The following is a 23735-nucleotide window of genomic DNA, read 5'->3' as shown; positions in this document are numbered from 1 at the left end:
CAAGACAGCAAACAGAAATATCTGGACAGCACATCCAACGTAGGAGATGTCCCTGATGTTCCAGAGGGAATTGGCCATGGATTTTGGGAGAGTGGTGGAGATGCAGCCCAGGTCAAGTAAAGAAAGGTAGAGGAGGAGGAAGTACATGGGGGTGTGGAGGCGGTGGTCGCAAGCTATGACTGTGATGATGAGGCCATTGCCCAGGAGGGCAGCCAGGTAGATGCCCAGGAAGGCTGGGCTCCTGGGATGGAGGGAGCTGCTGGCAAGTGGGCAGCACTGCAGAGAGACAGCTCTGCCCAGGAGCAGCTCCTCTGCAAAGGGCAGCACGGCTGAGGGCACTGCCTGCAGGCACCAAGGGGAGATCTGCAAGGCTCAGAGAGCTTAAAGGCTTCTCCAAAGGATTGCTGCAAGGGTGTGCATCCAAGGGTGGCCAGGGCTGTCCTTCAGAGCAGGGTCCCTGCACCCCAGGGGGCTGTGTGCTGGGGCAGGGACTCTGCCACCTGCCAGGGTCAGCACTCAGCCCTCCCAGGGAGGTCCGCACAGCTCTATGAGAAGAAGCTGTGGGTGGAAGGAGGCACCACTGGCAGGGCAGGGCAGGGTCCTTCTGCTGTTAAGAGGGTGCTGCATGGGACAGTGCAGCTCACAGATTGAGCTCGTGCCCAGGTCATTTCCAAGGGGACATTTCATGAGTCCATTCAGGGTAGGGCTTTCCTGCTTGAGTCTCTGCTTTCCTCAATTTGTGCTTCCACTTTCCTCTGGCTCGGCTTGGTGGGAATGGAAACACAGTTGTGTGCATTAGAGAAAGGGCTGAGGCTCCTAAGCCATCACACTGAGGTTTACTGGGAACTTCAGCAAGTGCCTTCACCCCCACCAGCCCACAGATAACACCAGCATCACCTTTCCAGGTTCATTAGGGTTTGTGCGACCTGTTCTTTAACACCTGCACACACAGAGCAGCTGCAGGGTGTGCTGTGCCCTGAGGGTGACTGCCCTGCACTGTCACCGTCCGGGAGGTGGTGTGCAGTGCTGGGTAAGCGAAAGGCTTTCCTGAGTGCCCCCTGTCTCTCTCCTTGCCTCCCTCAGCTGCTCTTGGTCTTGATGTCAGGCTCTCTGGGAATGGGAGTTTCAGCTGCAGAGTCAGGCACTGATCTTGGGGGTCCTCCCATTTGGGTGTGTTTATGGCAATGAGGTGTCCCAGCTTTCCTCTAACCTGTGACGCTCTGGGCAATGCAGTCTGTGAGGCTCGAGAATGAGCTGACCCTCCCTTAATCAGATGCTGTCATTAGCACAGCTGGCTACCTCCTTGGGGTGTCCTTCCAAGCTGTGAACTGCCTTCCAGGATGCAAACCTGCCCTATAGCACCTTTATGTTATCTGAAGGCCCCATGGAGAAGTGCAGAGATGCTACAACAGAGAAAATGCTGATGGGTTTCTGAAAAGAGCCATGTGTGCCCTAGGCTAAATGTGGGGTGCTGAGACCTTGAGAAAGGGTGAGACATTTAGTGGTCTGCACTGGATCCCTCAGCTCTCAGCAGTGTCTGGTGGCTTTTCAGGGTAAAGTGGGAGTGTGATCACCCTGCAGCTCAGAAAGATGCAAGCCCAGGGCAGCTGGGAACAAGATGGATGAAAAGACTGGCTCTCCTCACTCTACACTAAGCCACAGGCACTCCTCTTGCCTTTCAGGACTCCTCCTGTTCTCCCTGCGTGCAGCACAAATGCTGAGGCTTTCTGACATCCAAACACAATCCCCAGGAGAGATGGAGGGAAGCTGTAAAACTAACCTCTCCAACTGCCTTCTGCCATCCCCGTTCCTTAGCACTGGGAGTGCAGATGCTGACAGGCCCTTCTGGGGTGGGAGCAGTTTCATTTGACAAAGTCAAACACCAGCACTGGACCCTGCACCCACCGTTCTCATGAACTGTTTCCTGCAGAGCAGGGCTGACTCCTCAGCAGCCAGCGGGCAGAGGCCCTGCTCCTCATGGCAAACTCAGCCAGCACCAACCTGAGCTCCAGCCACAGAGCTGAAGGAAGGTCTGCTAGAAAAGGAAAAGGGTGGGTGCATGTGTCAGGGAGAGCGTCCAGGCGAAATGGACTTGATTTTGCTCAGAGAAGTTCATCCTAACTTGTTGCTGCCTTTTCCCCCTTGGACAGTGCCACATGCCCAGAGGAAAGACATGTCCAACAGCAGCTCCATCACCAAGTTCCTCCTCCTGGCATTCGCAGACACACGGGAGCTGCAGCTCTTGCACTTCTGGCTCTTCCTGGCCATCTACCTGGCTGCCCTCCTGGGCAACGGCCTCATCATCACTGCCATAGCCTGCAACCACCGCCTCCACAGCCCCATGTTCTTCTTCCTCCTCAACCTCTCCCTCCTTGACCCGGGCTCCCTCTCCACCACTGTCCCCAAAGCCATGGCCAATTCCATCTGGGACACCAGGGCCATCTCCTTTTTGGGATGTGCTGTCCAGATCTTTGTGTTTGCATTTTTTATTTCAGCAGAATTGTGTCTCCTCACCATCATGGCCTATGACCGCTACATTGCCATCTGCAAACCCCTGCACTACGGGACCCTCCTGGGCAGCAGAGCTTGTGTCCACATGGCAGCAGCTGCCTGGGGCACTGGGTTCCTCTATGCTCTCCTGCACACTGCCAATACATTTTCACTACCCCTCTGCCATGGTAATGCTGTGGACCAGTTCTTCTGTGAAATCCCCCACATCCTCAAGCTCTCCTGCTCAGACGCCTACCTCAGGGAGATTGGGCTTATTGTGGTTAGTTTCTGTGTGGGCTTTGGGTGTTTTGTTTTCCTTGTGCTGTCCTATGTGCAGATCTTCAGGGCTGTGCTGAGGATCCCCTCTGAGCAGGGATGCCACAAAGCCTTTTCCACGTGCCTCCCTCACCTGGCCGTGGTCACCCTGTTTATCAGCACTGGAATGTTTACCTACCTGAAGCCCTCTTCCATCTCCTCCCCATCCCTGGATCTGGTGGTGTCAGTTCTGTACTCGGTGGTGCCTCCTGCAGTGAACCCCCTCATCTACAGCATGAGTAACCAGGAGCTCAAAGATGCAGTGTGGAAAATGATGACTGGAAGCTTCTCTGAAGCAATAAACTGTCCATTTTCTTATGCATATCACTTATAATGTATCTCATTACAGTCTCAGCCTGTCTTTTGGAGGTTTGGTGGTTGTGGCAGTTGTCTTTTTGCTCAGATTTGCTTGTGATAATGTTGTGCACAAAGAAATGTCATTATTCATACCATTTCTGATTCACTATCTACCTTTCTAGTCTTACCCAGAGCCTTGAAAGGAGAGACATGTTCTCTGTGCATTTAAAAAAATAAAGGACCCTGCAGTGACTTTTTTGTCTGAGACTTACCTTTTTCTGAGACTTTCTGTGGTGCTGCACGGCACTGTCTGTGTGGTGATGTGGAGGGGGAAAGAGTCTCAGCACAGCAGCACAGCCAGGCAGCACCAGCGCTTGGTCTTTCCAGAGCTGCTCTCTTTTAAATTCCACACTCTCGTTCTGAGCCCCTCTCTTGGTGTAAGGAAGGATTGCTCTGGCAGCTTGGTCACAGGCCTTTTGTGTGGCAGTCCTGTGACTGCAGGCAGGGACAGGCAATGGGCACTTCTGTGACAGAGCTGACCTCCAGAACAGAGTTTCCATCATACAAGGGGATCTCCTGATGGCAGTGCCTGAAATCATAGGTCTTCTACTTTTTCTCTCAAGAACAAACCCAAGAAAGTGCCCTCAAGAGGAAAACACAGCTAAACTGTTTGAGTATTCAGTGTGGGAGCACATGGCAGTGTCCTTGCACAGCCAGACCTCCTGGGGGAGATAGGAAGGACCAGCAGAGCAGGCTCTGGGCTGAGCCCATGGTCGCTGGACACCCCAGGGAAGCTGCCCCAAGGCAACCATCACAGAGCAGCCAATAACAATCACCCTTTCCAGCACTGGACTGTCACCCCACCTCGTACAGGTTGGTTATCCCTCCACAGTGGCACACCAAATGACTAGGTCAGAAGTCCATGTTTGTGTTGTACAGAGGTGAGATCAGGGAGGAGATATTCCTGGAAGAAATGTCAAAGCATATTGAAGAGAGGGAGGTAATTAGAGAAAGCCAACACGGCTTCACAAAGGCCAACTTGTGCCTGACTACTCTAGTGGCCTTCTGCCATGAAGTAACTGCATTAATGGACAAGGGAAGAGCTACAGACATCACCTGTCTAGCCTTCTGTAAGTCCGCTGATATGATCCCCCACAACGTTCTTGCTGCTGCTAAGTTGGAGACATACAGATGTGACAAATGAATTCTTAGATGGATAAGGAACTGGCTGGATGGGTGCATCCAAAGAGTTATAGTCAATGGCTCCATGTCTGAGTACTAGTACTAGTGCTAGTACTCACCAAGTGGTGTCTCTCAAGGGTGCATACTGGGACCAGTACTGTTTAATATCTTCATCAGTGACATAGTCAGTGGGATTGAGTGCACCCTCAGCAAGTTTGCAGATGACACCAAGCTGAGTGGGACAGTTGATTCGCTTGAGGGGAGGGACGACATCCAGAGGGACCCGGACAGGCTTGAGTAGGAGGTCCGTGCAAACCTCATGAAGTTCAACAAGGCCAAGTGCAAGCCCATTCACCTGGGTCGGGGCAATCCCCACTGTCAGTAGTGACTGGGAGATGAATGGATTGAGAGCAGCCCTGCAGAGAAATGCTTGGGGATATTGGTGGGTAAAAACTTGGACATGGGCCAGCAATGTGTGCTTGCAGCCCAGAAAGCCAACCATATCCTGGGCTGCCAAAAAAATCATATCCAGCAGGTGGAGGGAGGTGATTCTCCCTTCTAACAAGTAATGAGAAAGGGGAGACAATTACTTCAACTCACTCTTTTGGCAAGGCTCCTCTTTATATGTTCTAGGACACTGCTGGCCACCTTTGCTACCAGGTCTCACTGCTGGGTCATGTTTTGCCTTCAGTCCCCCAGCACCACCAGGGCCTTTTCCGCAGAGCTGCTCCCCAGCCAGGCAGTCCCCAGCCCCTGCAACTGCAGGCTGTTAGGCTCTCCCAGGTGCAAGACCTGGTGTCCTGGTTTAACCCCAGCTGGCAACTAATCACCACACAGCCGCTCACTCACTCCCTGCCTCCAGTGGGATGGGGGAAGAACTGGAAGGGTAAAAGTGAGAAAGAAACTTGTGGGTTGAGATTTAACCAGTTTAATAACTAAAAATAAATAATAATAATAATAATAATAATAACAACAACAACAACAACAACAACAACAACAAAAACAAAGAAATTTAAGGAAAAGAGGAAAAAAAAAAAGAAAAGTGAGAGGAAAATAAAACGCAGGAAAAACAAGTGATTCAAATGAAAACAGTTGGTCAAATATAACTGACTGATGTGTAGCCAGTCCTCAGTCAGAGCCCCTCCCCACCAACCTCCCCTCCCCGCCCTGTTTTATTGCTGAGCATGACGTCATACAGTCTGGAAGATCCCTTTGGTCAGTTGGGGTTAGCTGTCCCAACTGTGTCCCCTCCTAACTTCTTGTGCATCTCCACCCTACTCACTGGTGGGGTGGAGTGAGAAGCAGAAAAGGCCTTGACGCTGTGTAAGCACTGCTCAGCAGTAACTGAAACATCTGTTTGTTTTCAACACTATTTTCATCACAAATCCAAAACATAGCCCCATACAAGCTACTATGAAGAAGTTAAACTCTATCCCAGCCAAAACCAGTACATCTGGCCTTTGTCCTTCATCTATCTCGTGAAGTTCCTGATAGGACAGTCCTTCTGCATGTCAGGTTTGCCCTGAATGGCATCCCTAGGGCACAGGAATGGTCCCCCCAATTTAGTGCCATCCACAAACGTGGTGACATTTGCCTCCTCTGTGTCATGGATACAGGTGTTAAACTGCACAGGGCTCAGGAGAGTCCCCTGTGCTGCCCCACAATGCCCCAGTATGACCCACTGGCCTCCAGGTAGGGCATGACCCCTTCTCTCTCAGCTCACTGCTCTCTCAGCCTCGTCATCCAACTGGTGTTTCACCCATCTGTTTGTCGACCCATCCAGACTGTAATGGCCCAATGTGGGTACAAGGATATCGAGGGAGACCATGCCAAAAGTCTTGCTGAAGTGGAGGTAAAGGACATCCACTGTTGTCCCCTCGTGCATAAAAGCAGTTCCTTCATCAGGAAGGCCATCACGTTGGTGAGGCAGGATTTACCCTTGGATAATCCATGCTGACTGCATTTGGACACCTTCTGCTCTTTGAGGTGCCCAGCAATGTCCCCCAAGAGCACTCATGGGAAGGCTCACTCCTCCCCCAAGTGAGCTTGTACAGCCTGGCGTTCCCGGGGTTGCACTTTTGGCCTCTCTCAAAGATGGCTGCAACATTGCTTTGTCCTCACTCCCAAGAGACCTCTACCAATCCCATGACCTTTCAAAAGGGATATTCCAATAAAATACCGATCTTCCAGTGTCACTTCATTACCACTGTTCTGTCTGTTATACAATGTATTGAATTTAAATTTAAATTAAATTTAAATTTAATTTACTAAAATAATTTTATTTTTATCTTCCATATATTTTCATCTCTCTTGATAGAAGAACAATTTCTAACGTCATCTTTTCAGATGCAGACTGCCTAGACAAAAGCCCTTTCCCTTATTCTTCAGTGTTCTGCTCCCCTTACTCTTGGTTCATTCAGATTCCTCTCACCCATCCAGTTGCAGCTTTGACATCAGGGACTTAAAAGTTTGCCTGTCTTTCAGCAGTCTAATTGTCTCCTTAGCCAACTCTTTAATTATGTTTGTATCTATCTTCTTTGTATCTCCCTACCTGAAATAGCTCTCCCTAGATTATCCCCTGTAGAAAGGCAACCTCATTAGAGGCAGCTTGGACTTAGCAGATGCTTGCAGAGTGTGTTTTCTTTATGGAACTTGACCGTGCTTGACTTTTCCTTTGCTTGCAAATAGGAAAAACCCTCCTGTGCCTGTGTGCAGCCAGGTCTCTAAGGAGAGCAGGGGGGAGATGGTACAAAGGAGCTGTACCATCCAGCTGCAGAGATCAGTGGAGAAGTCTGCTGTAAGGAAAAGTCGCAGGTGGGCAAGGAGAGAAATGGTGGGGTTGGGGAGGTGAGGTGGGAGGTTGTCAGAGCTCAAGGGACAGCTTCTCCTAGCAGTCCACACCTCCTGAGGAGACACCCTGCATTGATATCTATTGGAGAATGCTGCCGTCACCTCTTCTCTAAACTGAAAAATAATAAACTACACCCTTGGAAATAAAACCTTATGTTTATTAGAAGCTCTTTGAAATCTTTCCCCATAACTATGCTAGGAAACAGCTCCAATTATCTGTACAACTCTTGAAGACTTGATGAAACTTATGGGAAGAGACATGGCTCGTTAGGGCTTGCTTTCTTTCAATGAGCCCCATGGAGTATTTGTGGTGAGTCCTTCAGCTTGAGGTACTGAGAGGAGATTGCACAAACCTCTCCAAGAGTCAGCATCAAAAGCAAAACGCAAAGTACCTTGAAGTATTAATGAGTCCCATTACTGGCAAAGCCTCCCCAGGGACTGGTTAAAGCGGATAATTGGAGGCGCTGATTGCAGGTAGGCAAAGGGAATGTGCAGGCAGCTCAGAGGCTGAGGAAACCTTTTTAGTTTGTTTGTTTTAATTGAAGCAGCAAGGCCAAACCCTCACCCCCAGGCAATGGGAGGGCAGATCCTGTCCCTCATGTGTGGGTCAGGACTCTTCCTGGGGGCAGTGGGATGTGAAGGTGAGCAATGCTAAGTACAGGACAACTGTGCACCTCCTGGTTACCTAAGAAGAGGCAAGGAGCAAACCAAGTCCAGAGCCTCAAAATCAAGTTTTGCCTAGTCCAGATGTGGCCGCACCAGTGCTGAGCCGAGGGGGATGATAACCCTCTTGTCTGGGTGGCCACAGTCCTCCTACTGCAGCCCTGTATGCAGTTGGCCTTGCTCACTCTTTCTGGGTGGTGTTTGCTCTAGGAAATGGCATTTGAGATGATACTTCACAGGGTCTGCGTGCCTTTCTTCATGGGGACATAACAAACCAGAACCTCCAAGTACAACAGAACACCCAAGTCAGGTGCCTGCTGCTGGCACCTACCAGGTTCTCAGGCAGAAGTGATGTCATAGTCAACATCCGAGCCATGTGTCTGCTGACGGGCAATCACCCAAAGAGACTGGAGACTAAAGTGACCTCATGCTCGCCTTCATGGCCATGTGCCTCCTAATGGTCTATGAGCTTCTCAGGCACAATTTATGTCATAATGACATCCCAACCCATCAGCCTTCTTGTGGCCTATCAACTGACCAGACAAAAGGAACCTCACCATCATCTTCCAAGCCATGAGCCTGCTGCTGGCCTTTCAGCTTCTCCCAGGAAAGCAAGGCTCCATGATGCGTTAACGGTTACTTGGGAAGACAAACGCCATCGTTCCGTATGTCCCCCCCTTCCTTCTTCTTCCCCCAGCTTTTATTGCTGAGTGTGACGTCATATGGTATGGGATATCGCATTGGTCAGCTGGGGTCAGCTGTCCCAGCAATGTCCCCTCCCAACTTCTTGTGCACCCCCAGCCTACTCGCTGGTGGGGTGGGGTGAGAAGCAGAAAAGGCCTTGCCTCTGTGCAAGGACTGCTCAGAAAGAACGAAACCATCCCTGTGTTATCAACACTGTTTTCAGCACAAATCCAAATCAGAGCCCCATACTAGCTACTGTGAAGAAAATTGACTCTACCCCAGCCAAAACCGGCACACCTTCCCCTCCATGGCTGCCCTCCCATCACCCAGCTGTCCCACCAGGGCTCTGCAGTCCCTATGGGCGAGCGTGTTTCTGCATGCCCAGCAGAAATGACATTGCTGGGGAGGGGAGATGGCGGCAAAGTGGAAGTGCGTGGGAGGTTGGCTGGGAGGTTTCTTCTGTCGCAGGAAGAAAGAGATGCCAGGAGAGGCATCGGAGCTGGGAGGCTGATTTTGAGGTCACTTCTTTTGCAGCCTGACTGAATTGCAGCGGGCAGGCAGGTACTGTGACATCATCAAGCATATCACAAACCCCAGCATGACACAGATGGCTGCTCAGGGAGGGCAGAGGTGGGTAAGACCAACGTGGTTGGGCTGTTGCTGGAAGGTCACCTCATGACAGCAACGTGATTGGCCAGGAGCAGGCAGGCATCATGAGGTCATCAAAAGCACCAGATGGGAAGGCTGCAGGCAGATGACTGAGCTGCTGGTCAGGCCCTGCCCTGGGGTGACGCCACCTGTACCTGAAATGGGAACCTATGGGACACGGCATGAGAAACTGCGGGATGTGAGAGAGACCCGTGTAAGAAGGGACTAGCAGTACAGGCAGCATGATGTGTCCCAGCTGGGTCTCACGAGTGGTTGAAGAGCAGAGACATGAGAAGAGGCCAAACTGCACAGGTCACTGGAGGGGAGCTTTGGGGAGCTTCTGGGTAGTTGAGTCTTGCAAGTCCAGCAGTGCCAGGGGAAGCCATCAGTGGTGCCATTGAAGGCCTGGATGTCCTAGGCCATGGTTTCCCAACTACCAAATGATGGTAGAAATGGAACAAACCTGAGACCGTTGGGGAAAAAGGAATTGGTGACAGTTGTTAACTGGGGAGGGGACTGGGGCACAGAAAGGGAGGGATCCAGGAGGCCTGGGAGGAAGAAGCCTGTGGATGGGGCAAGGAGAGGGATGCAAGGGGCCAGCTGCAGTTTGGAAGGGGCTGCTCAGGGCTGATCCATCCAGACCCTGTGCCTGATCTCCATGGTGTGTCCCGCCTTCTTATTAAACTCTGCTCCTGGCTATTTGCTGTGTGAACATACTCAATTGTGTGTGTGTGCGTGCGCGTGTGCACATGTGTGTGTGTATGTGTCTGTGTGTCAGAGAGAAAATGCACGTACGTGCTTTGCTGGCCAGCTCCAAGTGGGGCTGGCTGGCAGAAGAGGACACCAGGATGTGGAGACACCCAAGGCTGAAGTTGCCAAGTGGGTAATGGCTCCAAGACTGAGTAGGACACCTGGGCAGACCCACAACTCAGGCCCACACTGGAGGGGCCGTGGGGGTGTGTGCCTGTGGGTAGGTGCTGCAGAGGACCACCAGACCACTCATGACCTTCACAGCAGAGCAGAGAAGGGACCAGGATGGGGACAGTTGTGTTGTCCATGGTTGTGTGTGTTCTGTTGCTGGTGTGGTGGCTGTAAAGGTGCTGTTCCCTGTTGGAGCTGGTCTGTGGATGGTTGGGTATGTTCACCTTTCTTTACTTGCAGATACCGGCATTTAGCACTTTCCCTTTGGGTGACTCCACCTTGGGTGATCTCTCACTTAGCGGGGCTTCAGTCACTGCTTACCCCAGGCATGTGCTCTCCCCATAGAACCCCAAGGCTCTCCAGATCACCCCTCTGGAGAATTTCCTCTGTACTATCATATCTGAGAAAGCCCTGGGTATGTACCTCACTGACCAGTCACCATCCCCATGGTCACCACACACCAGTGGGTGAGTCCAAATTCCAACCCTTGCTCTTTAACAGCTACTAATGGGACCACGAGCTTGTCTCTTCCAATTCCAAGAAGAAATAGGCCCTTTTGGGGTGAAATTCCTTGGGCCTGTTGCTGACATCAGGAGAAGAGTCCCAACCTCAGTCAGTGCACTGGGGTGATCCCATTTTATTGCAGAAATGCTATGAAAGTGTCAGCTCTGTCTGAGAGAAAGACAAACTTTTCCATCCGCTCCAGGTTAGACAGAGCAGGTTCATTCCTCAAGAGAAGCAAGATGGATACAGACGTTTATTTAGAAGAACAATAACAACTAATAACAATACGGATAATGATAAAAAATGATAAAACAGGAAACAAAGGACAGGCCTGCAATGGGGCACCATGGGAGTCATACCTGACGAGTGATGGAAAATTGACCACTATTGAGAACCATCCTGAAAATAACTTTCCTGATGGACTCCTTCAGCTCCTGGTTCCTCATGCTGTAGATGAGGGGATTCACTGCTGGAGGCACCACTGAGTAAAGCACTGCAACAACCAGATCCAGAGATGGGGAGGAGATGGAGGGGGGCTTCAGGTAGGTAAACATTCCAGTGCTGATAAACAGGGAGACCACGGCCAGGTGAGGGAGGCACGTGGAAAAGGCTTTGTGGCGTCCCTGCTCAGAGGGGATCCTCAGCACAGCCGTGAAGATCTGCACATAGGACAGCACAATGAAAACAAAACACCACCAAAATACAAAGGCAGTAAACATGACGAGCCCAAATTCCCTGAGGTAAGAGTCTGAGCAGGCAAGCTTGAGGATGTGGGGCACTTCACAGAAGAACTGGTCCACAGCATTGCCTTGGCAGAGGGGGAGTGAAAATGTATTGGCCGTGTGCAGCACAGCATTGAGAAACCCAGTGCCCCAGGCAGCTGCTGCCATGCGGACACAAGCTCTGCTGCCCAGGAGGGTCCTGTAATGCAGGGGTTTGCAGACGGCAACATAGCGGTCATAGGACATGAGTGTAAGAAGAAAAAATTCTGCTGACATCAAAAACAAAAAGAAAAAAACCTGGGCAGCACATCCTGAGTAGGAAATGGCCCTGGTGTCCGACAGGGAATTGGCCATGGCTTTGGAGACAGTGGTGGAGATGGAGCCAAGGTCAAGAACAGAGAGATTAAGGAGGAAGAAGTACATGGGGGTGTGGAGGCGGTGGTCGCAGGCTACGGCGGTGATGATGAGGCCGTTGCCCAAGAGGGCAGCCAGGTAGATGCCCAGGAAGAGCCAGAAGTGCAAGAGCTGCAGCTGCCGCGTGTCTGCAAATGCCAGGAGAAGGAACTGGATGATGGAGCTGCTGTTGGACATTTGCTTCCTCTGGACATGAGGACCTATCCAAGGAGGAAAAGTCACTGACAGTTTAGAGGAGACTTCTCTGAGGAAAAAAACATGGCATTATTCATAGGAAACTCCCTCCCTGAGCTGAATAGATACCCCTGAAAAGATACCCCTGGGCAGGACCCCCAGAGTTGGTTTCAGAACAAAAACTGACCCACATCCCCACCCCAACCCCAGAGAGCAAGAGTACCACGGACAGGTGGAGAAACAGGCAAGAACACTGCAATGCTTCAGAAAAAATGAAGCAAGGACAGTAAGGCATACGGGCATGCTGTGAAGCCTCCTTGCCTAGCTGTGCTCACTGCTGCTCAGCTGATGACACTGTAGGGCAAGTGCTTTTAGCATCTTCTTTGTGTACCACATTCCAAGAAGCCTTCAGCTGGAGGTCCAGCTGCTGAGGTGGTGACTCATGACCTGGACCCCATGGCTTTGGGGGCAGAGGCTCTGATGGGTAGGAGAGGAGTCTGGGGGTTGCATTGGGAACTGTGTCTGCACTGCAGGGGCTGGCAGGGAGATGCCTGAATCCCCACTCCCACAGCATTTCTGGCAGCAGCTCCCTCTCGCTCCCTGCCCATGTCTCTGAGGCCTAGAGCTGTCCCTTCTGGGAGCAGTTTCTCTGTCCCCACGTCTCCTCCATCTCCATGCTCACAGAGCCCATCCAACCTGCTATGTGCTCAGCTCTGCCCTGCAGGCACCTCCTGGCAGCAGGGCACTGCCCAGGGGCATCTCTGTGTGTGCAGGGGCTAAGGAGCAGCTCAGACAAGTCCTAGCGAGAACTGGGGTCTCATTGCCTTCTCCAGAGCAGAGAAATAAATTCCCATCTCCCACTGCCCACCCAGCCAAGCAAGAGTGAAAAAACTGAGAGCACAGAATCCTTCCCTATCAGGTAAATGCTGCTCCAATGTCCTTCAGAAGGACCCTCTGCAAATGTCCTCGGAGTGATCTGGAGCTGTGAGCAGCCCTCATCCAAACAGGTCCCTCTCAACAGCAGAAGCACCCTGCCCTGCCCTGCCCTGCCAGGGCTCACTCCTTCTACCCACAGCTTCTCCCCATAGCGCCATTGGGAGCTCCCTGGGCAGGCTGAGTGCTGACTCTGGCATGCGGCACAGTCCCTGCCCCAGCACACAGCCCCTGGGGTGCAGGGACCCTGCTCGGAAGGACGGCCCTGGGCACCCCTGGCTGCACACCCACCTTCACACCCCTGCAGCCATCCCTGGGAGAAGGCAGCCATCACAGCCAGTCCTCTGAGGGTGCAGTGGGGAATCCCTGCTCTGGAGCATGTCCTTCTCCTCTACACTACAGAATCTCTGAGGGTCCTCCTGACACATTCCATAAGCTGTGGCATGTGCCAGCTTTAGGAGGTCTTTCCAGAAACCACAGCTGCACTGCCTTACACCCAGAGACTTACTGTATTCAGGGCTGTGAAGATTTCTCCCGTAGTGAGCTCTCAGCTCTCCTTCCCCTCCAGATTGCCGTCTCTCTCTTCCCCACTCCTCTCCCCTCGATGCCTGCAGGCAGTGCCCTCAGCCCTGCTGCCCTTTGCAGAGGAGCTGCTCCTGGGCAGAGCTGTCTCTCTGCAGTGCTGCCCACTTGCCAGCAGCTCCCTCCATCCCAGGAGCCCAGCCCAGCTCAGCAGCAGAGGCCCAGCCCAAGGCACCACTTTCTCTGCCCCCTCTGGGCTCCCTCCAGGTGTCCCTGGGGCTCCAAGGGCTGACAGCTCCTGCAAGGCAGCTTGGTCCTTCCAGGGGAATGTGTTTTGAAAGCAACTCAGGTAATCATGGACAATCCCTCATAAAACTGTGGAGAGAGACAAATTCCAGCAGCATGGTTTGTCCTACCAGAGCATGGCTGACTGCAAGAGGTGTAAATGTTCCCCCCGGACACCCCCATTCCTGTACCATAGCAAAAAGACACACAGACAGGGAAAGGGAGGGGTTCGCTTCCCCTGTGCCAGGCAGGGATTCAGCCAAGGCAACACAGGCATCTCATCCCAAGCTGGAAACCCTTGGGCTGAAGTGGCATCCAGCTCCCCCCATGCACCCCACACGCCAAAGGGAATCCTCTGGTTCAGTTCAGGAGGGCATAAAAGAGTGGCCTGCATGTGAGCTCCTGCTCTGAGCCCCTTGGCTTCATTCAGTGGGGACTCAGGTGCTCACACTCAAACACTTGGTGATGACTGAGGTGCCGGGGTGGTCCAAGACGTGGGCAAGTGTTTGCAAGCTCTGATGGAAAATCTCTGAGAGCACCCACATTCTTCTGAGCATCAGCTGAGGGCCCGAGGGGGAACGGGGATATCCTTTGCCACCCACGGTGACACCAGCCACCTACGTGCCTTTGTCAAGTATCTCCCTGGAGCATGCAGAGCTATTGAGGTAACCAAATGGAGGACTGCCTCAGACAGAGACCCAGGTCTCTCTCTATCCACTGTACTCACCAGAGCTCCAGTCGCTGCGAAGCTAAGTCGCATCCACATCCCTGCACTGAATACATCGGGGCTCTCATTTTAATGGCATAAAGAAAGCCTCGAGTGCCATGCCAGGTGCCTGGGGTGCCAAACAGAACTGCACTCAGCAGGCAAACACAGCACAGGATCTCCAGAAAAGCTGTGCCCTCTGCTGTGGGGCAGACAGCCCAGGGCCTGGTGCCTGTGTGCCACCTGAACACCAACACCACAGCACAGATGCAAGGTCTGTCCCGTCTACACCCAGGGGCACTGCAGGACTGGGAGGCAGATCACACCAGGATGCCCTCCCCTCTCCCTGTGCTCTCAGCCCTTGGCCATTCTTTCTCTCAGTCTCTGAGATTCACCTGCCTGATGCTACAAAGAGGAAAGGTGACAACAATGTTCACAGAGTGGCTGGATCAAAGTCTGTTACCCCCAGAGACTTTCTCCGAAGCCCCCCGTCCTCCCTGCAGTTTGTCTTGCAAGCCCCACAGCTCTGCAGAGTTCATGCAGAAACACCAAAGCCCTCTCTGGGCCAGGTGTCATTGCCCAGCCCTGCTCCTCTGCCCTTGGAGACATCAGGGTTTGCTCTCTTTGTGGGCACCTCATCTCCTCCTTACCTTGCCATCTACCAAACACTCCGGCACGTCTGTGCCCTGAAGCAAAGCCTTTCCATACGTTGGGTCTTGGGCCCTTGCTCCCATGTTTTCCTGGAACAAGTTGGTGCCACAGCCCAAACGTGCGCAGGCAGGAGGAGCAGGGGAACAGATAGGAGAAACTGGACCCTCACAGCCCTGTGAATTTTGTGGATTAAATTAGCTGTGGTGGGACAGCTTGCTCACCTGGGGTGCTGCAATGGAGGGAGACAGGCTCTGCCAGAAAGAGTAGCAGGGCGGATGAGGAGGGGAGGATGCCTCCTTTGCGAAGGAGCAGGTCAGATGTCAGGAGCTCCCCTATGGGACGGACAATGGGTAGGATTAGCTTTGTCACTGAGGATTAGAAGAGCCAGCAAGGGTGTGTGGTGGGCTGACCTTGGCTGTCCGCCAGGTGCTCACCGAGCCGCTCTGTCACTCCCCCTCCTCACCAGGACAAGGCAGAAAATATGACAAAACGCTCATGAGTCGAGATAAGGACAAGGAGATCACTCCCTTGTTACTGTCATGGGCAAAATAGACTCAACCTGGAGAACTTAAGTGAATTGATTGCCAATTAAACAGAACAGAATAATGACAACAAAGAACAAATCTCAAAACCCCTTACCCCCACCCCTCCCTTCTTCCCAGGCTCAGCCTCACTCCTGACTTCTTTCCCTCCTTCCCCCAAGCAGCACAGGGGGATGGTGAATGCGGGCTGCAATCAGCTGATAATGCTTTGTCTCTGCTGCTCCTTCCTCCTCATGCTCTTCCCCTGCTCCAGCTTGGGGTCCCTCCCGCAGGAGCCAGTCAAGTTCACTGATCTGGGTGTCTGCAGGGCCGTTTCTCTCACATTTTCTCCCTCCTCTCTCCCACCTGCTGTTGCGTAATGTTTTTTACCCCTTCTTAAATATGTTATCACAGAGGCGCTACCAACATCAGTGAGGGGCTCAGATTTGGCAAGCAGTGCGTCCATCTTGGAGTCAGCTGAACCTGGCTCTGTCTGACATGGGGCCAACTCCTGGGGTCTTCTCACAGAAGCAGCACCTCCACCCCCACTCCAACTTCCAAAACTTTGCCATGTAAACCCAACACAGGGTGACATTTTTTTGGACATTACAAACTACTTGATCAGGGAGAAGAAATGGAAAAGATCTTCTGTCAACAACCCAAGGAAGTCTCAGATCAATGAGCAGGTTCCCATGGGGAACTGAAAATGCCCTGACATTCATTGGCCAGGCAAAGTGGCAGGGTGCCAACGATCTGGGGGATCTTGGGACAAGTTCTTCACACAGCTGCTGGGGGGTCAACAAGGGTGATGCTCACCTGGACTTGGTACTGGCAAAGAAGGAAGAGCTGGTCAGGGATGTGATCATCAGTGTCCGCCTTGGCTGTCGTGACCAGGAAATAGTGGGGGCCCAGGCACCAGACGGGAGTGAGGAAGGCCAGCAGCAGGGCAGAGGCTGGTGGACTCCAGAGGAGAAGACTTTGACATACTCGGGGGGGCTGATACAGGTGGTGCCATGGGAAGCAGCTCTGAAAGGTGAAGGAGCTGAGGAAATCAGATAGGCCTTACAGGACAGCCTCCTCCAAGGATATTTGCATACCCATGAAAAGAATCATTCATCTTGTGAGGCTGCTTGTCTGAATTGACAGAGCTCCAGGGCAAAAAGGCAGCAGCCAAGAGCTAGAAGCAGGGGAAACTACAAAGAAGGAGTTTAGAAACCTTGTCCATGGATGTAGGGATGATGCCAAAGCTCCCCTGGACCTGCAGGGCTGGGTAAGGGCAGCGAGATGAGCTGATCCAGCTTCCTTTATAGTAAAAGAATAGACAGGGCTAACGTGGGCCTGCTGCTGAACTTTGTAAGAGTAGGAGCAGACAGAACTGAGGTGCTTAATGGCTTCTCTTGCCATCAGCAAGGTCTCCCAGGGCTTTGTTCCTGAAGGCAGGAGTCTGGAGAACAACCCGAGTGGATGGGGCTCAAGGCAGTGGTTACTTGAGCAAACTCAGACACTATTACAGAAATGGAGATGGGTCATTTGACCAGGGGGCTCCCTGCACACAAGTATCGCTATAGCATGGCACCTGAGAGTCCCACAAACATCCACCTTTTGGTCCCGAGGAGTGTGATTCCTCTTGAGATGACCTCACCTATCTCCTCACTCAAGTGTTGTTTCAGGCACCCACTTTTCCAACATATTCAGACCTCATCAGGAGATGCTCCAGATCAATATGAATTGGAGATTGCTGATACCGCCTGCTGTGTAAGCAGGGGGGAAAAAAAAAAAAATGGAAACAGAAGAAATATGGCTTTATTGCTATTTATTACTGAAATGTTCTCTGTTTGGCTACACTCCTGAAATCTCTCTGATCACCCACACCAGACTGGAAGCCTTTAGGAGAATGATGCCCAGAGCCTTGGCCTGTAAGGGCATTTTGCATGTTAATGAGCCCTCTGGTGCCAAGTTCCTGAACTGCAGATACTGCAAGACACAACAAACCTCTAATGAAGTGAAACGCAGAAGCAAAGCCCAAGTTTTTGAGGGTGTTTGGGAGCCCACGAAGGACCATCACTGAGCAGCTGTGAAGGAACCAACCAGTCGAGGTGCCTGTCCCTGGGGGCTGGTGAAGCGCAAACTTGGAGACACTGGTTGCAGGTGGTAAAGGCAAGGTGGAGGTGGCTCTGATGCCATGTAAGCCCTTGGGGTTTGTTTACCAGCAGAATGGCCAAGCCCTGATCCCCAGGGCCTGGGAAAGAAGATTTATTCTCTCAAATGGTTCTCGAGGCTCTGCCTGTGGTCAGGGTGAGTGCACTTGTGTTTCGGGGGGTGGCTTTGGTGCCAAGTGCTGTTGCTTTAACCACAAGGCTGTGGCTTTCTGAGGATGTGACAATGTCTGTGAGGTCCCCACAACCCCTTCAGCTTCTTTCACAGATCTGATAATGGTCCTCAATCACCTAAGATGTCCCAGTCCCAAACTTTCTTGAATCCTCAATTTGGATCCATCCACCAGCACTGAAATTCGCATGCTCCTTCTTCTGCTGACCTAAAATAAATAAATAAAAAAAACAAACAAAACATTCTATTCCACATTAGCATGCCCAGCCCATGCTCTTCAGGTCTTCTTCCTGCCTTTACCACACTGCTACGCATACACCACTCTCTCCTTGCGCTCCCATGTGTTTCACAAACCCTTCACTCTTCTCCTGCAGGAATGGGCCATCACTCCGGGAGGTTTGTGCATCATTTTAGATGCATTTTAACATGATTATCCCCAGAAGGCCCACCAGCTTCATATCTCAGGAAACGGGATGCCAGAGGCCAAGGGAAGGATGGTTTGGGCACTGTTGTGGGATCTGGGAAACTGAAGCGTGCTCCCACCTCCCCAGCACCCTGCCCTCCTCAGTGAGGGGTATGAGAAACTGCCAGCGAGGTCTGAACTCACGGTCGTGACGAGTATCTTATGTGTAACTGCAGGCAGTGTTATCCTGCCAGCTCAGGATTTAAGCTTCCAGCCCGGGAGGTATTTAAAAGCCATGGGGACGTGGCGCTTCAGGATATGGTTTAGTGGTGGACTTGGCAGTGTTAGATTTATGGTTGGACTTGATGATCTTAAGGGTCTTTTCCAACCTAAATGATTCTATGATTCTATGACTTGAGTCAAAACCATTTGAATTCACACTACCTCCAGCTTCCCTCTGAGGCTGGCTGTTGTGTGGCACAACTGTCCTGGCTCCCCAGGCAGGATGGGCAATGGTGTGATGCTGACGTGGAAGTCACGGACACAGCACACGATCAATACGATCAAGCAAAATGTCGGTTTATTACATACACAGCTTAGTTAAAATAGTCTCTTGCCTTCCCAATCATGCATAAACTTATCGTTAATTGGTTAACTATGTTTGGCAATATGCTGTTCATGCGCTACTAGCGATATTCTGATTCGTTCATAACAATAGTTCACACGCACCGCCCGCTTCTCCCATATCTTGTTTTCAACATTGCAAGCCAATAGTTTCTTCCTCTTAATCTGCTTGTTTCATGTCTTCCAAACCGCAGTCGACCTTCGCAGCATCCTTGAATTCCTCTTGCATTAAATGCAGATTAAGTCCACATAGTCTGAGTCTGGGTTGCTCACTACATGTCCTTGGCTTTTCAGATATCCCACAAATCCCCCTTTTTGTTTTTGAGCAATCCAGACTCCATTCATCATACGCTCCACGGCTTTCATGAAATATTTAAAAACACATCTTAATATAAGTATAGTTAATAATAATCCCAATAATAATATAAACCCATGAATAATTATATCTTTTCCCCAACCTGAAATGCCTAACCCAGCTAACGATGAATTAAAACCTAAAGAGCTAGTCTTTCTACAATTGTTTTATCTGCTGTCCAGAAATCTAAATCTGACTTACAATCCTTTGAATATTTTTCAATACTTCTTCAAGATCTGTGGGTTTTTTTTTTTTTTTTAATATTCAAAATCATTGACGTCGTTAGCTATATCTCTGCATGCATGCCTGATGGTGGAGGAGTTACAAACATACTCCCACTCTTTACCGCCAATCGGAGTCCCCACTAAACATGTCATAAATGGGTTGCCTGCATTTGCTGCCGCTAAACAGATTGAATCTTGCCCTGTTTTATTAGCTAGAGTGACCCAAACATTTGTACGTGGTTGTACTGAAATCCGTGAGTGACCACTACCAATGATGGAGAGGAATGAGGTGAGAAAACCTATCCTGGTAACTCCTGTTGTGGTCCCGACTCTTCTCTCCATGGTTTCACCCAGCGGCTAGGCACCCACCTCGGACCTTCGTCTGTCAAAACACAAACATATCCTCGACCTGTCATCTTAATTTCTGTAGGACCCTTCCATTCTCCAGTTTTTAAGTCACGATATCGTACTTTTACCGATACTGAATCGATCTTCTGTATTCCTGATTGAAATGACATATGGTGTATAACAATTGGAGGAGATTCACGGTCCCCTGTTAACCGTAAATAATTTAAAACGTAAATCGCTTTTGCAAGACGTTCAGCAGGGGCTATTTCTCCCCCCTTTTGTTTTTGCAACAGCGATTTTAACGTAGCATGTGCGCGTTCTACGATCGCCTGTCCTGTAGGAGAGTGTGGTATGCCTGTGATTCTGCGAATGCCCCACAAGTGGCAGAAATGTTCGAATGTTTTAGAGATATATGCAGGGCCATTATCTGTTTTTATCTCTTGAGGAATCCCCAAAGCAGCGATGGCTGCATACATATGTTTTACAACATGTTTGGCCGTTTCCCCTGTTTGAGCAGTGGCCCAGATTGCATGCGAATAAGTATCAATGCCAACGTGTACATATTTTTGCCGTCCAAACTCTGTGATGTGGGTGACATCCATTTGCCATAATTGTAGGGCTCCCAGACCTCGAGGGTTGACCCCAAGACCTAAACCGAATCCTGATTTTTGGCAGGCAGGACAGGATTGGACGATGCCTCGGGCATCTGATAGTTTTAAATCAAATTGTTTCGCCAATACTTTTGCAGATTGATGTAAAAATTCATGAGATAAATGGGCCTGCTCAAACAGGTTAATATTTTGATTTTTCCAGATGGTAGCAACCAACTTGTCGGCTATGTTGTTTCCAATCGACAAGCCTTGGTCAAATTGATGGCTACGAATATGTGTCACAAAATAGTGTTTAGTGCGTTGATTCAATAAAAATAAAAGTTGCATTAATAACATATATAAGGTGTTATTCTTCAGTGATTTGATCATAGCGCATTCCAGGCGCTGTACCGTTCCTACTACGTAGAGCGAATCTGAAATTACATTTAGAGGTTTGTCGGGCCAGCGTTGAAAGGCCCGTAACACCGCTCTCCGCTCGAGGGTTTGTAAAGAGTCGGCGGTATGACCTGTAAGAAGTTGATGATTCCATTGATTATTGTCATACCAAGCAATAGCAGCTCGTTTCGATTTTCTACCAGCATCCGTAAATACTGTAAGCCCTTCAACTGGTACTTCTGATCTATAAGGGATGTCTTCAAAGTCCTGATTTTGTAAAAGCGGCAAAATTTTCGTGGAAGGATAGTTATTGGTTACAGTACCCGGATATTCGTCTAAAGCAATTGGTAACATTTCTGATGTTGCTAAAAGCCAATCTAAATAATTCTGTGCTATAGGTGCAAACAGGGTTTCAGGTTCTTGTCCTGTCAGATCACAAATCCTCCTTCTACCTTTGATGATCATATTAGCTAATAGTTCAATCCGTGTACAGATGGTATTTTTTGGCTGATAGGATAAAAATACCCACTCTAAAATGTTGATGCGTGGGCTATCTATTTGGATTATCAGTCCTATTAAGTGTTTTCGGTTGGGTGATGAGTTAACAATTAAAAATTGCAAAGGCAAATCACTAATTTTTCTTTGTACAACTGTTGTCAAAACCTTTTTTATAATGTGATCCAATGCCTGCTCTTGTTCCTTCGTCAGGCTTCGTCGTTCATCGGCTCTGGTTGAGGTTCCCAACAGAGGCATCAAGGGAGCTAGATCATCATCAGTTATTCCACTAACTGACCTTACCCACTGTAAATCTCCCATTAGTTTTTGAACATCTGAGAGCGTCTTAATGTCTGTTTTGAGTATGATCTTCTGTGGTCTGACTGTGCTCCCAGTAACTGTCCATCCTAAATATTGCCATGGATTTTGTCCTTGTACCTTTTCTGGAGCAATTTTAAGACCTTTCGGTTCTAAGGTTTCTATTAACCTTTGTAAAGTTCCTTCCACATCCATTTTTTCTCCAGCAATTAAGATATCATCCATATAGTGAAAAACTAGTAAAAATGGATGTTTCATTCGGAATGGTTGTAAGGCCCATGCTATAGAATTTTGACGCAGAGTAGGTGAGTTTTTCATTCCTTGAGGTAGTACCACCCAATGGTATCTTTTTGCCGGTTCCTGTTTATTGATTGATGGTACTGTAAATGCAAATTTTTCTGCATCTTCAGGATGCAAAGGAATAGTAAAAAAACAATCCTTCAAATCAATGATGAGGAAGTCCCAATTTTCTGGGATCATCACAGGGGAGGGTAATCCTGGCTGTAATGCCCCCATATTTTGCATTACAGCATTCACCGCTCGTAAATCATGCAACAATCGCCATTTTCCAGATTTTTTTGGGATGGTAAAAACGGGTGTGTTCCTAGGGCTTGGGGAAGGCACAATGTGACCTGCTTCTAGTTGTTCTTTAACTAAATTTTGTAAAATATGCAGCCTCTCCTGTTTCAGCGGCCACTGGTCTACCCACACTGGCGTTGTCGTAGTCCAGGTGAGTTTTAAGATGGGCTGCTCAACCATGGCCGCTCCTAAAAATGCTGAGTTACAAGTTTGGCTCCCATTTGGGATAATATATCCCGACCTATAAGAGCTAAAGGCAAATGCATTACATATGGCCTTGTGGTAACAGTGGCACCGTCTTCAAAACTGAATGCTATCAGTAATTTGCTAATCATCGTGCATTGTGCCCCCCCGACTCCCACAACACTGGTAGCTGCAGGTACCAGTGGCCAATGACGAGGCCATTTTGTGATAGGGACAATAGTTACATCTGCCCCCGTGTCAATTAACATTGACAGTACTAAAGATTGTCCATTAGGATGTCTTAATGTTACCCTTTCTTCAGGTTTTCCCTTGGCAATATCTATTGCTAATAACACATTTGGTACTCCTGTGGATCCAAAACCTCCATGCCCACGTACAATTGAATGCGCTTTAGGGACACACGCATGAAATGGTATTAATTGAGCTATTTTAGACTGTGTTGGTATTGTAAGTGGTGGCGTTAAGGTATATACCATAATCTTTATGGTTCCGCAGAAATCCGCATCGATGAGTCCTGGTACTATAAATATACCTTTTCGTGATATTGAAGAACGGCCTATGAGCAACGCACTCAACCCATGCCCCAGAGGTCCTTGTTGATCTGAATCGATTAATTTAACCTCAGACGTTGTTAAGGTTATGTCTACTGCTGTTGCCAGGTCCACTCCGGCGCTACTGGCTGTGGCCGCTGCGCAGCGGTCCAAGCACCCTGCACTTGTGTCTTCACGCGTGGGTGTGGCGCGCTCCGAGCCGTGTTTCCTGATTTCCGACACTCTTGGGTGTCGTGATTATCTTTTTTACAATTCGTACACCATTTTTCTTTCCGACCCTCAGTATTAATTGGACTCCTACATTCTTTTTTAAAGTGGCCTAGTTTTCCACAATTAAAGCACTCCTTGTCCTTTTTTCCCCCTTGCTTTTTTGATACCAACGGCTTCACTGCTGCACCTACAGCTGCGGCCATAACCGTAGCCTTTTCTTGTTCTAACATTCACTCAGCAGCCTCTAGCAACTGTCCTGTGCTGGATCCTCTTGGCAACACACTGAGTGCTCTTTTTGTTTTTTCATTAGCGTTATCAAAAGCAAGCATATCTAAGAACTTTACTTTCATTCCCTCATCCATATCTGGATGAGCCATAATTGCAGCGTGCAAATGATCATTAAACTTGCCGTACGATTCAGTGGGTCCCTGCCTTACAGCGGTAAAAGCAGGTCTAATTTTCTCATCATGCATGTTAATAAGAGCTTTATAAGCTAACTCCTGACTCAATTGCAATGCCTCGGTAGCAAACTGCGCTTGCCAATCAGGTCGCGTAAAAGGCCCTGCGCCCATTAACATTTGAGCCTGGATTCCGAATAACGGATTGCCTTGTTGTCGAGGTATTGAAG

The 23735-nt window shown here is 49.9% G+C and overlaps 3 protein-coding genes across 3 annotated transcripts in view; 1 reads left to right on the top strand and 2 right to left on the bottom strand.

The window, feature by feature from the left end:
* Nucleotides 1-2173: 2173 nt before the first annotated feature.
* LOC309603352 (olfactory receptor 14A16-like) lies at nucleotides 2174-3139 on the top strand (the record flags this gene model as incomplete). Its single annotated transcript, XM_082338221.1, has 1 exon — nucleotides 2174-3139. One exon carries the CDS (start codon nucleotides 2174-2176, stop codon nucleotides 3137-3139), a length of 966 nt encoding a protein of 321 aa, XP_082194347.1.
* Nucleotides 3140-10907: 7768 nt separating this feature from the next.
* On the bottom strand, nucleotides 10908-11867 carry LOC309603351 (olfactory receptor 14J1-like; the record flags this gene model as incomplete). The annotated part of the gene is made up of 1 exon (XM_082338220.1): nucleotides 10908-11867. One exon carries the CDS (start codon nucleotides 11865-11867, stop codon nucleotides 10908-10910), a length of 960 nt encoding a protein of 319 aa, XP_082194346.1.
* A 328-nt stretch (nucleotides 11868-12195) lies between these two features.
* The window catches only part of LOC309603350 (scavenger receptor cysteine-rich domain-containing protein SCART1-like), a gene marked incomplete at both ends in the record, with an annotated part of 51918 nt that continues 40378 nt past the window's right edge, over nucleotides 12196-23735 (bottom strand). The window contains one exon of the mRNA XM_082338219.1: nucleotides 12196-12341. Coding sequence (XP_082194345.1) covers nucleotides 12196-12341 — 146 coding nt within the window. The remainder of the gene's footprint in view (nucleotides 12342-23735) is intronic.

Source organism: Platalea leucorodia (genome assembly GCF_965183815.1).
Source record: "Platalea leucorodia genome assembly, contig: HAP1_HAP1_SCAFFOLD_59, whole genome shotgun sequence".
NCBI lineage: Eukaryota > Metazoa > Chordata > Aves > Pelecaniformes > Threskiornithidae > Platalea > Platalea leucorodia.
This window is presented reverse-complemented; position numbering and strand designations above follow the sequence as displayed.